Source organism: Neoarius graeffei, chromosome 14, assembly GCF_027579695.1.
Source record: "Neoarius graeffei isolate fNeoGra1 chromosome 14, fNeoGra1.pri, whole genome shotgun sequence".
Classification (NCBI taxonomy): Eukaryota; Metazoa; Chordata; class Actinopteri; order Siluriformes; family Ariidae; genus Neoarius; species Neoarius graeffei.
Genome location: NC_083582.1, coordinates 75,077,673 through 75,092,230, shown reverse-complemented (window position 1 = coordinate 75,092,230; position 14,558 = coordinate 75,077,673). Strand labels below are relative to the sequence as shown.

The 14,558-nt window shown below is 41.9% G+C and overlaps 1 protein-coding gene across 1 annotated transcript in view; it reads left to right on the top strand.

The window, feature by feature from the left end:
• LOC132898595 (heparan sulfate glucosamine 3-O-sulfotransferase 3B1-like) overlaps positions 1 to 11,959 on the top strand; it is a 42,491-nt gene extending 30,532 nt beyond the window's left edge. Inside the window, exon 2 of the mRNA XM_060940308.1 lies at positions 9,328 to 11,959. Within this exon, the coding sequence (XP_060796291.1) occupies positions 9,328 to 9,946 (619 nt within the window). The 3' untranslated portion in view covers positions 9,947 to 11,959. The remainder of the gene's footprint in view (positions 1 to 9,327) is intronic.
• The last annotated feature ends 2,599 nt before the right edge of the window (positions 11,960 to 14,558 follow it).

The following is a 14,558-nucleotide window of genomic DNA, read 5'->3' as shown; positions in this document are numbered from 1 at the left end:
AGGCTCCAGCTTGCCTGCGACCCTGTAGAAGGATAAAGCGGCTAGAGATAATGAGATGAGATGAGACAAAGTAGGGTTGGGATTGTACCTCTATCAGAGAAATGAAGAACATTCCTTTTTCCCCCCTCCTAAATCCATTGATCATCTGAGTAGTAAGTTGAGTGAGTAAGAGAGTTGGAAGAAGGGATGTATTTCCTCCTTGACTGGGTAAAGTGTCAATTGAATGCTTAGATCTCTACGGCCCTGGGGTTAAGGCACTGTAATCAATAGCCTGATTATTGGAGAGAGGCCAGAGTGTGGGAACTGGTAGCAGAGCGCTCTATCTGGGTTTGAGAGAATCTGTCACGCACCCTGTCACTTCACTCACACAGAGCAGTGTTGACTGTTTGAGTGCAATTTGAGAGTTTGTAAGTGCGCCGTGGTTCTGGACTTTGTCTGGTTTGGTACTCCAGATGATGGACACGCTGTTGCAGGCCTTTTAGGTTTATTTGACAAGGTTGCCGGAGTTATACCATAACTTGTGTATACAGCATGCAGACTTGTCTGTTTTTGGTCTTTCTGAATTTCATTCCATACCTACCATACATCAGAGATTGGCAATGGTCTTGGTGCTTCAAATTTTGGCTGGAACAAATAACCAGAGAAGTAATATCAGCTTTTTGTCTCTTGAACACTGTGCATGAAATGTTACAGGCAGGGGGGGAAAAAAACTGTCATAGTCTTATGTAAGCGAAACCATCTTATCAGCATATCAGGACATTAAGTGGGGGAACAGGAGCAGAAATGCAGCAAATAACGGCTCTTGGCGTTCTCCCTCCAGCTCTATTTTCCTGACTTTATCTCTGTTGATCTCAAGAGCCAGGCCGCAGGAGTGTTTTATTGTTGCATTTGAAGTAATGTGAAAGAGGGAGGCTGAGATATCTGCATACTTTCCTTCTGGCATCTCTTTCAACTTGGACAAGTCTTCCACTTCACAAGAGGCAGTTGACCTTGCTACTGAAAAGAGCAAGCTGTGTTATGAGAATAAACACACACAGCCTGTGTGAAGCTGTCCAAAATTGAGTTTTCATGGGAGATGAAGTTCCTCGGACAAACTGTGAGAGTTTGGAAGGACGAGATAGGATTGCTCTCCAAGAACGTCAAGGAACATGGAAGTGGTTAACGGTAGATGCTGTAGAAGGTTCATCAAATTTGACTGTCCTGATGTCTGGGTATACAAGAGGAAATGTAGTAATACAGAGAGAATTAGAAACACTTAAATTACAAAGGACAAAAAATAATGGCTCAGAAGTCTTAGGAACCTGTCAAGTACCATCACAACATTCTGACCTTGTCTTGTTGAGAGGAACACCCCTCTTTTATCAGGAGAATCTTTTTTCGAGCACACCTATCCCCTTTCTAATCCTGTGTTAAATAATTGATCAGTCCAATATCTTAACCCTTGCTTGTTGGCAGCCTGCGCCGAGTCCATTCCCCCAGAGGCATTCGAGCTGCTTTGCACTCCACTCAAGGGCTCTCCACTTCCTCTCTCTCTCTTCCCCCAAAGTGAGCGAGAAGTGCCCCACTCAGGCCTCCATGAGTGCCCCTTCCCCCTTTCTGCCCTGGCCCTGATTCTCTCAGATCACCCGAGCACAATGCTCTGTTTGAAAGCAAAGAAGGGGGAAAAGAAGAGGGCGCCAATGTCAGAGCGTTGCCTGTTTGCTGACGGAACGTCTAAAAAGAACTACCTCATAAATCAAAATGGGTGAGAATAGGCATTGTTCATCCAAGAGCTTGGCCACTTGTCCTCCTCAACCCCCTTTTCTTTCTATTCCCTCTTTCTCCTGTTGCTCAGAGAGGCAGAAAAAGGATAAGAGGATGGGTGGAGACTTGTCATGGTCCTCCCCTTTCGCCTTTTTTCTCCAGCGGATTTCTAACCTTTCACCCGCCGTCAAGATTCTTGCTCCCTGTCCTTAGTTTTCAAGTCTCCATTGTAATTTTAGTACTTGAAGAAAAAGTTGAAGATTTTGTTTTGGGTAAAATTAAAGAGTGGTTCACTGAAATGTTATATGATATAGATTCGAGATTTCACCGGTTATGGTCGTCTTTTGTGCAATTCTATCCCTGAGGCTGAGTACACACATTAGCGTGAATGAGTTTGTGGGGGGGTTCATTTAGCAGTGAAACCGCCAACGTTGGCATTCATTACCAAACCCACACAACGTTTCACTCTCCTCCTGATAATTAGGAATTAATAGGTGACTCTTACCCCCTAACCACAAGCTTATGAGCTTTATACTCGTCATACATCAAGTTTATATTTCCTGTTCACTTTTGTTCGGGCTACGTAAGCCAATAAACTTCCGTTGTGCTTTTGAGCTGTCTCGAAAGTTTCTAAAACTTGGTGTTAACCCACTCGAAGACAGGCAGAAATCTGGGGTTCCGCTTGACATTGGTGTGCAAGTAGGCGCTAAGCTCATCTATTTACCAGACTATTAATGATGATTATCCAGTCTTTCTTCTCTTCCACTCTCCTCTTGTGAGACAGCAGAAATCACCCCGACATTATCATAATTGGATCAGTGGCTGACTATTTTGAAAAGGCTGGATACACCAGTCTGCCAACAGCTTCCTATTAAATGCACTGCATCATTAGTTCACCTCTCTCTGCCCTTGGCTGCTTTCCATTTCTGGATTGACACCTTGTGATTCACATTGCAAACATTGGGATTTTTTCCCCCCACCCATGGTTCACTGAGGATATATAGTGCTGCTTGTTCTCCTAATCTATTTCAAGTGAACTACTTATCCCAAAGGGCAACATGCAGAATTTGAAAAATTTCCACTCAAGACTTGACAATACCTCCGATATGATTAACTGTATCTTTTCTGTTCTGTGGAATCTCTCGCCTCGACTCGGCAGACTTGTTCTTAACCAGTTGTACAAATAATAAGCCTTTTACAATGAGATCACTGAACGAGATAAACAGAATTGCCAGCCACTGAAGTGGGGAAAGCAGATACCACTTCTGTATTGTTTGTGTCCTCTTGAAGTGGCGTGTAGTGTTGCGTTAGCAGGATGTAAACACGCAAAGCAGGATTACGCCAGACGCTAACAGGCCTTTTGACAATGAGGCTGTAACTTGGCCCCAGGACTGAGAACACTGCCTGTTACTCTTGAGACAATAAACCAACAAATCCTATCAGGGTGTACTGTATACTCCGGTACTCTGACGGGGGTATTCTGGTTTTGTTGATGTCTGATTGGAATGGGGTACTCAAACACTGGACTGAACACACCAAACAGAATCAGAGCGTTAAGGCCCGGTCCCACAATAACTATAAATACAGTGCTCAGCGTAAATGAGTACACCCCCTTTGAAAAGGAACATTTTAAACAATACCTCAATGAACACAATTTCCAAAATGTTGACAAGACAGTTTAATATAACATCTGTTTAACTTATAACGTGAAAGTAAGGTTAATAATATAAAAACTTGGATTACACATTTTTCAGTTTTACTCAAATTAGGGTGGTGCAAAAATGAGTACACCCCACAACAAAAATTACTACTGTACATCTAGTACTTTGTATGGCCTCCATGATTTTTAATGACAGCACCAAGTCTTCTAGGCATGGAATGAACAAGTTGGTGACGTTTTGCAACATCAATCTTTTTCCATTCTTTGACAACGGCCTCTTTTAGTGACTGGATGCTGGATGGAGAGTGATGCTCAACTTGTCTCTTCAGAATTCCCCAAAGGTGTTCGATTGGGTTCAGATCAGGAGACATACTTGGCCACTGAATCACTTTCACCCTGTTCTTCAGAAATCCAACAGTGGCCTTAGATGTGTGTTTAGGATCATTTGTCATGTTGGAAAAGTGCACGACGACCAAGGGCACGGAGTGATGGTAGCATCTTCTCTTTCAGTATAGAGCAATACATCTGAATTCATGATGCCATCAATGAAATGCAGCTCCCCGACACCAGCAGCACTCATGCAGCCCCACATAAGGACACTGCCACCACCATGTTTCACTGTAGGCACCAGGCATTTTTCTTTGTATTCCTCACCTTTGCGACGCCATACAGTTTTGAAGCCATCAGTTCCAAAAACATTTATCTTGGTCTCATCACTCCAGAGTATAGAGTCCCAGTAGTCTTCATCTTTGTCAGCATGGACCCTGGCAAACTCTAGGCGGGCTTTTTTGTGCCTGGGCTTTAGGAGAGGCTTCTTTCGTGGACGGCATCCATGCATGCCATTCCTCCGCAGTGTACGCCGTATTGTGTCACGGGAAATAGTCACCCCAGTTTGGCTTTCTACTTCTTTAGATAACTGCGGTGAACTTGCATGACGATTTTCTTCAACCCTTCTCATCAGAAGACGCTCCTGTCGAGGTGTTAACTTCCGTGGACGACCTGGACGTCTCTGTGAGATGGTTGCAGTTCCATCTTTCTTAAATTTTTGTACCACTTTTGCTACAGTATTCTGACTGATAAGTAAAGCTTTGCTGATCTTCTTGTAGCCTTCACCTTTGTGGTAGAAAGAAATTATTTTCTTTGGGGAATTCTGAAGAGACAAGTTGGGCATCGCTCTCCATCCAGCATCCAGTCACTAAAAGAGGTCGTTGTTGAAGAATGGAAAAAGATTGATGTTGCAAACTGTCGCCAACTTGTTCATTCCATGCCTAGAAGACTTGGTGCTGTCATTAAAAATCATGGAGGCCATACAAAGTACTAGTTTTTGTTGTGGTGTGTACTCATTTTTGCACCACCCTAATTTGAGTAAAACTGAAAAAATGTGTAATCTAAGTTATATTATTAACCTTACTTTCATGTTATAAGTTAAACAGATGTTATATTAAACTTTGTCTTAACATTTTGGAAATTGTTTGTGTTCATTGAGATATTGTTTAAAATGTTACTTTTCAAAGGGGGTGTACTCATTTACGCTCAGCACTGTAAATCAGTCCCCCCTGCAGTTTATGTGGTCGCTGCTCACACCAGACCGATAACGATCCCTATAGCCCAGGCCTGGGTTTATCCGTATTGGTGAGATCGCTTCTGGAGCAATTTTTCCAGGCCTGGACTTGATCCGATAAAACATCTGACCAATCAGGTAATTGTTTACATGTGACGTTGTCTGAGCACGTGTCCCCCCCCGTCCCCCCCCCAGGCATCTTTGTACATCCTTGTTGCATCATGAAGTCACGGAATATGGATTTGCGGAAAATAAAAAATATAACGCAAAGCACAGATCTTTTATTCACGGATATGTGCAGTGTTTCTCCTAGAAAATGTTTGAAGGTGCGGTGGCAAGACCTGCGCTCAGACGTCCCACCCCAGTACGAGGATACGGGAGCATTCTGAGAAATTTTTTGACAAAACACACACTAAAATGGTGACCCTTTGTAAGGGAATAAATGAATAAACCTAGTCTTGAAAGATGAGGTAATTAACACAACAAAGACTGTGAGTGGCAGAATTGGTTGATATTAAAGTAGCCACAGAATACTTGCCATGGTCAGTGTGGTAAAGCCAAGGTTTGTATCTGGGCTTGTCAACCCATGTAGGGTCCCAGCCCGTGGCCCTGTGTTTGCCCTTCTTTTGGCTGCTCTCCTCTCTCTCTTCCCTCTTTTCACATTCTCTTTCCTGTTCTGGCAGTCTGCTTTGCTCTCCTGCTTGATTACTGCTACCTGCCTAAAATGTTCATATTTTCAAAACATTTACATGAACATTTTGAAATTAACGTGGTTTTGATCATTTCTGATCTGATATAGCATTTCGCAGATGATCACACGCACCCACTGACGTTCAGAAAAAGGGCTGTGTTTAAAAACTCGCGTCGGCGTGGGACCATTTTTAAATGTCCAAGTTTACTGTCATCACTATAATGGAGCGTATAAATACAATTCATCCACAACAAAAATGATGTAGCCTACCATTTGAACAGCGCGCACCGGAGCCTTGTAAAATGACGGTGGCGGTTCATCTCAATTCCAACTATCGACTCGGTGTTAGACTACGGACAAGAAGGAGCTGGAACATCTCATAGTAAAACTAACGCTACGTTCACACTGCAAGGCTTAATGCTCAATTCCGATTTTTTTTGTGAGGTCGTTCACATTAACAAATATATGCGACTTGTATGTGATCCTCAGTATGAACGAAAAGCGACCTAAAAGTGTTCCGCATGCACATTGCAGGATACGACGACGTCACACGCAGTGAGCATGGCCAGTGTTTACGGAAGTAAAACCGCCCGGTTGCGGTATGACTCATCCAATCTAGCTTGAATAGCTGTATCCCCCCAAATGGAAATCAGCTCCCTAACCTCTGCGTCCTTCCATTGAGAAGATTCAGAACCTTCACAGCCCGAAGCGTCCCTCGCATTGATGTCATCCGCAGGGGCGCAGATACGTTTTTTGAACTGGGGGGGGACAAAAAACTGGGGGGGACAAAGCTGCCAGCAAACCAACCCCAACCCCGATATGCCTGTCAAACTTGTTGTGGGTTACCATAGCAACCAAGCTCGAGCTCGCAACCTGTGCAGTCTGCGCAGCTCAACCAACCGAATATCAGTCTTTGTTTTGTTTTATGTGAGTTGTTGCAACTATGTATACACTGCTGTGCACCTCAATAAACCGAATGGTAATTAGTCTTTTGATTTTTCCGTGAGGTTTGCCTTATGCAAAGAAAGACAGCATAGATGTTTTTTCCTCCCTATAAGTGGGGCGGACCGAACGAGGTGAATTTAAATCTGGGTGGGACGAATCCCACCCGTCCCACCCTCTATCTGCGCCCGTGATTATGCGCCATGTTGTTGTAACTTTTTTTGAGAGACCCGCCGCCTACTTCAGCGCAGAATAGTGACGTTTGTGGCTTGTTGATGACGTGCAAGTCGGATGAATGCGACCTGGCGGTTCAGACTGAAGTCGCATATGAAAAGAGCGGATAGGAATCGCAATTAGGACCACATATCCAAACGGCCTGGGTCGGATTTGAAAAAATCGGATCTGTGTCGTTCATATTGTCAATAAAAGATCGGATACAGGTCACATATGGGCGAAAAGATCGGATTTGAGTCACTTCAGCCTGCAGTGTGAACGTAGCCTAAGATAATTAAATACAAACGTTATGGCTTTGGTTCTAAAAACACACCGAAGAGGGTCTGAAGTTTCGATATTTAGTCTATAGGCTATCAGATAGAACCTGTGGTTTGTATCCAAGGACGGCTCGCAAACCGCAAGATCTATAGTAAAACTAAAATATATCTAAAAATAATTGATTACAAAGACGTGTTATTATGAAAATAAATCGAAGAGGGTCTGAAATATTGATCTTAAGAGTATTTAGGCTTATCTTTAAATGGGATGATGGCGTCGTCCGTTCACCTATATAGCCTATTAAAACACCGACGCCGGCCGCTATGGGATACAATATGGCTGACGCCGGCCACCATGGAATCTAATGGGATAAATTATAGCAATAATTATGATTAATATAAAGATGTTAATTATTATTCATCGTTAATTCTCCCGACAATTGGCGAAGAAAACGTAGCAGTTAGTTTACCTCAGGTTGGCTTGGCTACGCTGCTCCAGGTGGAACGTTGTCCAATCGGAGCCCACGGCGACCCATGGAAACCAATCAAGTAACTGCTAGCTCGGCCAGTGGAACTGCGCTTCGCCCCAAACGCAAAGACTGGGCAAGCAACGGATAATGTAGTCGAATACATATAGCTCCTAGGGGTATTCCTGAAGGTGCGGCGGCAAAAATCAAGGTGCGGCGGCCCGCCGCAGCCAATTGTACATAGCGGAAACTCAGATGTGATTATTTTCCATGAAATATCAAGAGTAAATTAATAAAGTAAACATATAAATGCAGGTAAGATATTGTAATTATGAACTTCGGCAGTCCAAACATTTTAATTGTTTTAGACGACTTAATTTTTTTTTATCCGTGATGCATCATCCGTATGAAATCGGTAACCAATCTATAATATACTGAAATGTCCATGATCAATCCGTAACCACTCTATTTTCTATCCTTTTTTTAATTATTATTATTTCCGTAGTCCGTGACCTATCTGTGTTTTATCCACCACTGGAGTGTGCACATGGGTTGTTCTGAAGTCCAAGCTGTACAGTATGACCCGGAATAATGTGCTACTACTTGGAAAAAACGTCCATGACTTCCTGGAACTAAATTCAGGCAGAGGTATAGTCAGAGTTGTACTTGTAGGTATAGTTATTGGTGTTGTGGGACCGGGCCCTTACTCAGACAAACACAATCACATACATTTCGAGTGTTTGCCAGTTTGTTTCAAGACGACTAACCGATTGGGAGGTTCTGGGTGGGTAATTTTAACAACATTACAACTTAATGAGCAGGTTGTTTCTTTCACTGGGACCATTGCTTTTGTGTTAATGTACACTTCAAGGAACAGTTAACAGTTATTAGTTTTTCAAAGAGATTCCACCTGGAAACCTTTCTGAAAGGGAATTCCCCCTGCACCCTAAAGCGTTTTAGGGTATTAAATATAGACTTTTGTTCCTGTAGAGCGTGCATGTTTTAATGTTATTCATCAGGCTTACCGACTTACTGTGCGTCTCTGAATTGAGAGAGTGAAATCGTATATCCTCCTCCACCCATAACTATCTGTCAGAGCTTACTCTTATCACTGCACCATAATCCACTCTTCCCGACTTGACCTGAATTGGCAAACTGACTCGACTTGGCATATGGTCTGCGTTGCCTTTTTACTCAAAAAGACTTGTTCTCAAAAAGCCCTGATTATATGTACTCGTATAACATAACATATCCCTTTCACCTGCTTCCCTCTCCAAGCAATGGATTTCTTTGCTTAAACAAAGCAGATCGACTTTCATCTGTAATGTAAATGATAATGAAATGCTGCGCTAAGAACTTGGCGAACTACTGGAAAGTGTCTATTAGCCTTTAAGTTCTTACGTGGCGAGTTTACACTTGAACTGAGCTGAGCACACTAAGCCTCAAACTGGAGTGTGTAAGTCTTCCTCAAAATCTTTTAAGTCAAAATTAATACAGTTTAAATTGCCTTAACAGTATTTGCCTAACTTCTACATTGATGTCCTATGTGGACCAGATGCCATCGGCAGTAGTTCCAGGAAATGGATAGCATGCATCTTATTATCTTTCATTAGTGGATCTTTGATCATACAATGCTAATTGGTTTAAACCCAGAGGCTTGCATCGCCTCATTGATAGTCACCAGGCATACTCCATCTCTGTTATTGACGGACTCATGCTGCATTTTGCTTTCATTAAACCACCATCTTAACCTCTTTCTCTTCTGCCCCCAGAGACCTGATGCCCAAGACCCTGGAGGGCCAGATCACCATGGAGAAGACGCCCAGCTACTTTGTGACCCGTGAAGCTCCAGCTCGGATCTGTTCCATGTCACGTTCCACCAAACTCATCGTGGTGGTGAGGGATCCAGTCACCCGGGCAATCTCGGACTACACACAGACACTGTCCAAAAAGCCAGACATTCCCTCCTTCGAAAGCCTGACTTTCAAAAACAGGACTACGGGCCTTATCGACACCTCATGGAGCGCCATCCAGATCGGCATCTACGCCAAGCACCTGGACAACTGGCTCCAGTTCTTTCCCATGCACCAGATCTTGTTCGTGAGCGGTGAACGGCTGATCAGCGACCCAGCTGGAGAGCTTGGCCGTGTACAGGACTTCCTGGGCCTCAAGAGGATCATCACAGACAAACACTTCTATTTCAACCAGACCAAGGGCTTTCCATGCCTGAAGAAGGCTGAAGGAAGTAGCAAGCCTCATTGCCTGGGCAAAACCAAAGGCCGAACACACCCCAATATCGACCCTGAGGTGGTGCAGAGGTTACGAGACTTCTACAGACCCTTCAATATGAAGTTCTACCAGATGACTGGACACAACTTTGGTTGGGATTGAAAGTGAACTCCAAAAACTGAAACCTATTTGTGTTTGAAATGACAAGAGATGTGACAATTGCTATCTATATATATGTAAATGTACAGAAATCTATTTTATAATAATTTATTTTTTAATTTTTAAGCAATTAATTCACTAAGCTGCCTAACCATATTTGTACAGCGCATCTGGCTCACATTTACACCCCTGTCCCACAACATTCCTACTCAACCCCCCCAACACCATCTTTTATTATTTTTTTTTGAATGGTTGGATCAGTAGGCCTAATTGCTACTCACAGTGCCCTTGATTCATGAATATTTTGCTCGGATATATATATATTTTTTTTTCTACCAACACGCACTATGAACGGGCATTTTATCAGTGGAGCAATCGTACGGTGGACTACACTGCGGCAACGTGTCATTATGCTAATTCCGTAACATATGAACCTGATTAGATCTCTCGGGTCTCATTGCATCTTGGGATAATGAGGTGAACCAGATTGGGTCAGTGCCAGAGATACTGTCATGCAGGTGGTGTGATGTGATCTAAAGTGCAGTCGGAAGATACTGTGGTTCCTCAAGCGCAAGATCTCGAAGTGGATCGGACCAATCGGCACTCTATCTCCTCCTTTTCAGGGTTGATCTCGATTGATTTCTTGTTGCCAAATTAACCTTTGCAAGTTTGTAACTTCATTATAAAGCCTCAAATGTTTTTGTCTCAGTTTGTGTTGCACATTTTCGACATTATTTTCTCTTTCAACTTGAATTCTTTTTATGCAAGAGGGAGAAACTGTCTAGCTAGCCATCTGTTGTACATCGTGTAGCCTCCAAGATGAGAGGAATTCCTCAGCACCGCAGCCCTGCTCTACCTGCTCCTCCTCAGTTTAAGGAAAACAACGATTCAGGATAGACTTCTAACTTTTTGATGTGTCTAATACTTAAATGGAAAACATTTATGCAAAAGGCACGAGCAAATGTACTAGCAGTAGTGTAGCATGATTGGTTGAGTTTGAAGGTTCTACGGTAATTTTTTTTTTTTTTTTGGTAAATTTTTCAATAAAATTGAGGCAAAAAAAGAGTCTCTCATATCAGAGGACATTTAGGTTTTTAAAGAAGAGATTTTTGACAGATTTGGAACAGGGTTGAATTGTGAATGTACTGAAGCCATGAATCACTTAAACATGTGAAGATCCAGTACTGAGGAAAGTGCTTGTGTGATTATATATATATTTTTTTTTTGCAAAGGATGGGTGTGGAACTCAAATGTGGTCAGCAACTGCGCATTGATTTTACTTTTGATGATTTTGTGCCTCGAACTCCTTCTGTATGATGCTGAAGCCCACATCCTTCCATTTAGGAGGGAAATTTTAATACGAATCATCTGTGAGGACATAGCCATGAGCATCCACCACATGTGGATTTCAGAAGTGAGCAGGAAAGAGAAGGCACAAATTTTTACACACATTTCTTATTTTCTTCTATTTTCAATCCTCATTTATTGCAAAAACACACACCAACCAAACCAAACTTGCAAAAGCTTGCCGTAACCATAAAGGGATCACTGAAGTTTGTTTCCAGCATTCGGATTGGACCTAATCATGGACTATTTGTACAGTGGTTGAGATTGGAAGTTTCTGCTACCTCAACAATGCTATTCTGTATTTGCAGAAACATCTCTTCCACAAAGACCTCAAGCAGTAGTAATAATGATTTGCGGATCTCTTCTCGAGTTCACAGATACTCGAGAAGCCCTGGGTTTTTATTTGCTTGGGAGAATTTTGAAACCTCTGCTCATGGTCAAGTAGTCCATGCTTCTGATGAATCTGTTTATGGTTGAGTTTTATTCAACCTCCTATTCAGATCGTGATGTTTGTCTTACCCCACGTATAATAAATAGGCTAGCGAGTCTGTATGTAAAAACAACAACAAAAAAAAGACATGTAAATCAAGTATTTTGTGGTATCTATCTAAAAATAATTTTACACCATGAATGAGCAAAATGGAGCAGATATTTCTAGACAATTAAATACTGAACATTCATATTTCTTTGTATGAAGAAATAAATAAAATATATATTTTACCAAAAGTGTCTTCTGTCTTAACTCCGCTTTTCGCAACTTTATTTCCCACCTGTATTTAGTTCTGAATCAACAGTATTTGTTTTGCGAAAATGGAAGAAAAATGTGTAACTGCAGTCGAATATCTTCCTGGAGTTTATTTCACTCAACAAGCCCAGAAAGAGGGAAAATTTTTACTTCATGTTACTTTTCTAGCCAACAAAGTTAGCATGGCTAATCTTGGCACCACAAGTCCCTTCACAGCCTTTATATTATGTCGGTGCGAAGATCTGGTGGTCCACACTGATCCTCAACATCACATTAGATTAGATCAAGTTAAACATGAACCACTGCCTGGTTGGGTTTCAGTGTTAAAAGCTGCTCTGAGATCAGTAGTGCTACGTGCTTTTCCTTCAGCCCACCAACACACTATAAAGGTCCCTGTGTGAATTTCTCTTTCAATCGACCTACCTGGCGACTTGTTTACTGCTGGTCTCAGCAGTGCTCCTCCTAAACAGGGTACGAGTTGTTCTTTTTCAGGAAGTGTGCTCTCCCAGGACGCTTGATTTGCACCTGGGTTGATGCAGCATCTCATGAAAACACTGTAGCTCCACACAAATCTATTTGGATCAGCTGAGTTCAGCTCAACATTGCACCTTGGGCGCATACAGTAGCTTACAGTTGAGTTTTGCCTCAGTGTATTTTTCAGGATATTTATCTTGGATACGTGTACCAGATATAGGCGTATCAGACGCTCGCTGGCCGTGCTGTGAAAATTGTCCATGCAGACGCTCATCTAAGTTTCCAAATCTGTCACTGGGTAACTCTTGAATATTTTCTATCATGAATACTCTCATTAAAAAGTTTATAATCTCTGCTTTCCAAAGAAATGTATCTGGTTAAGATCTGTTCAGTGCTTTGGGAGGAACGGCAGGTTGAAGTCGGTACAACAGAGTAAAAACTCTGCTCGCGTGACATCGGGAAACTGCTGGTGATTTTCTTTTTGAGTCACGGGAAAGCGGTCAGTCTCTCTCTCTCTCTCTCTCTCCTGATCGGTTTCCCACTGGATTACTCGTCAATATCAATCAGGTCACTTTTATAGGGATGTTCTCTCGCTCTCACTGTTTCTGATGAAGGATTCAGCAACATTTTCCCTCTGCTAGTTTTGATGTTCTGATTCACGGGAGACTTTGAAGTGAGTTTTCATAGCTTTACCTACTTATTTTTTTTTTTTAAATCAGACTGATTCATATCAATAAATAACTATTTTCTAATATAACTGGAGTTGTTTTGATGAAAAATATTGACGTCTTGGTGGTCGGAATGAGATTTAAAAAAACCGAAGTCAGAAACGCGAGTGTCAATTTCAGTTCAGTGAATGTGAATTATTTATTGGATGTGGATCAGACAGTTTTTTTTCAAGGTTCACCTTGAAAGCTGTGAATATTAATCGAAATAATCATTTATATTCTTTCATATAAACACTAGTAGGCCCTACTGAGAAATACAAAGCCCTACAGAGCACAAAGGGGATATTAGAAATAATCTTTTATTACTTTTTTATTTTGATAGAGAATGGTAGATGTGAGACATTCACTGCTTATTTCTGCATATTTTATAATTAACATTGATTTCTCCTTCTTTGTGATGTATAAATGAGTGTTAAGATCAGCTTTGTATTGCACAAATAAAGCCATTTGGTGAAAATTTGAAGAGAGTATACCAATTTAACGTTTAACCTGATTAGCAGAATTGAATGCTAATTTGCATAATTTGTTTTCAGTACCAAACCATCTACGGTATGTGCTGCCAATTTCCATGTAAATATCTTGGAAAAATAAAATTATTAAGAAAAAACATTTGATCTCATTGGTTAATGAGGCCCATTTTGGATCATGCGATCCTCATACAGAATATTACGGCCGTTTTCTAAAAATTCAGACGTTTTTTCAATCTTTGATTTGTAATATCTCAAGAACGGATAAACATTTTAATTCTGTAAAAAGCATGTGGATTAGCATTCAGTTCTGAATTCAAATAATTTGGATTGAATTTGTATTTTCAGTTGATATGCCTACCAGATATCCTGCATGAGTGCGATGTTCAGTATAGCATCCAGTGGTATTTCAGGATCATCTATGGTCTAGTATGGAAGAAAAGGGCACCAGGGTGTTGGGGTCTTTTGTACTTTGTAGGCAGCATGGTTGAACAGCAGGTATCATTGCCATCTCACTGGGCCAGGGTCTCTGGTTTGACCATGAGCTTGGGTTGCTATCTGTGGGGAGTTTCTGGGCATGTTCTCTGCGTGGTTGTGTGGATTTACTCAGGGTTATCCAGTTTCCGATCAATGCAAGGAGATGGATTGGCTACAATAAATTACCCCTAGGTACGCCTGGTGCTCTGCAATAGACCGGCATCCCATTTAGGGTGTCCCTGCCTTGTACCCACTGTTCCTGGAATAGGCTCCAGATAAACTGCAACTCTGACCAGGATCAACTTAAAGTACACTTGAGATTGGATACAACTGAGCAGTTGAGGGTTAATGGTCCTATCCATGGACCAAACCATGGC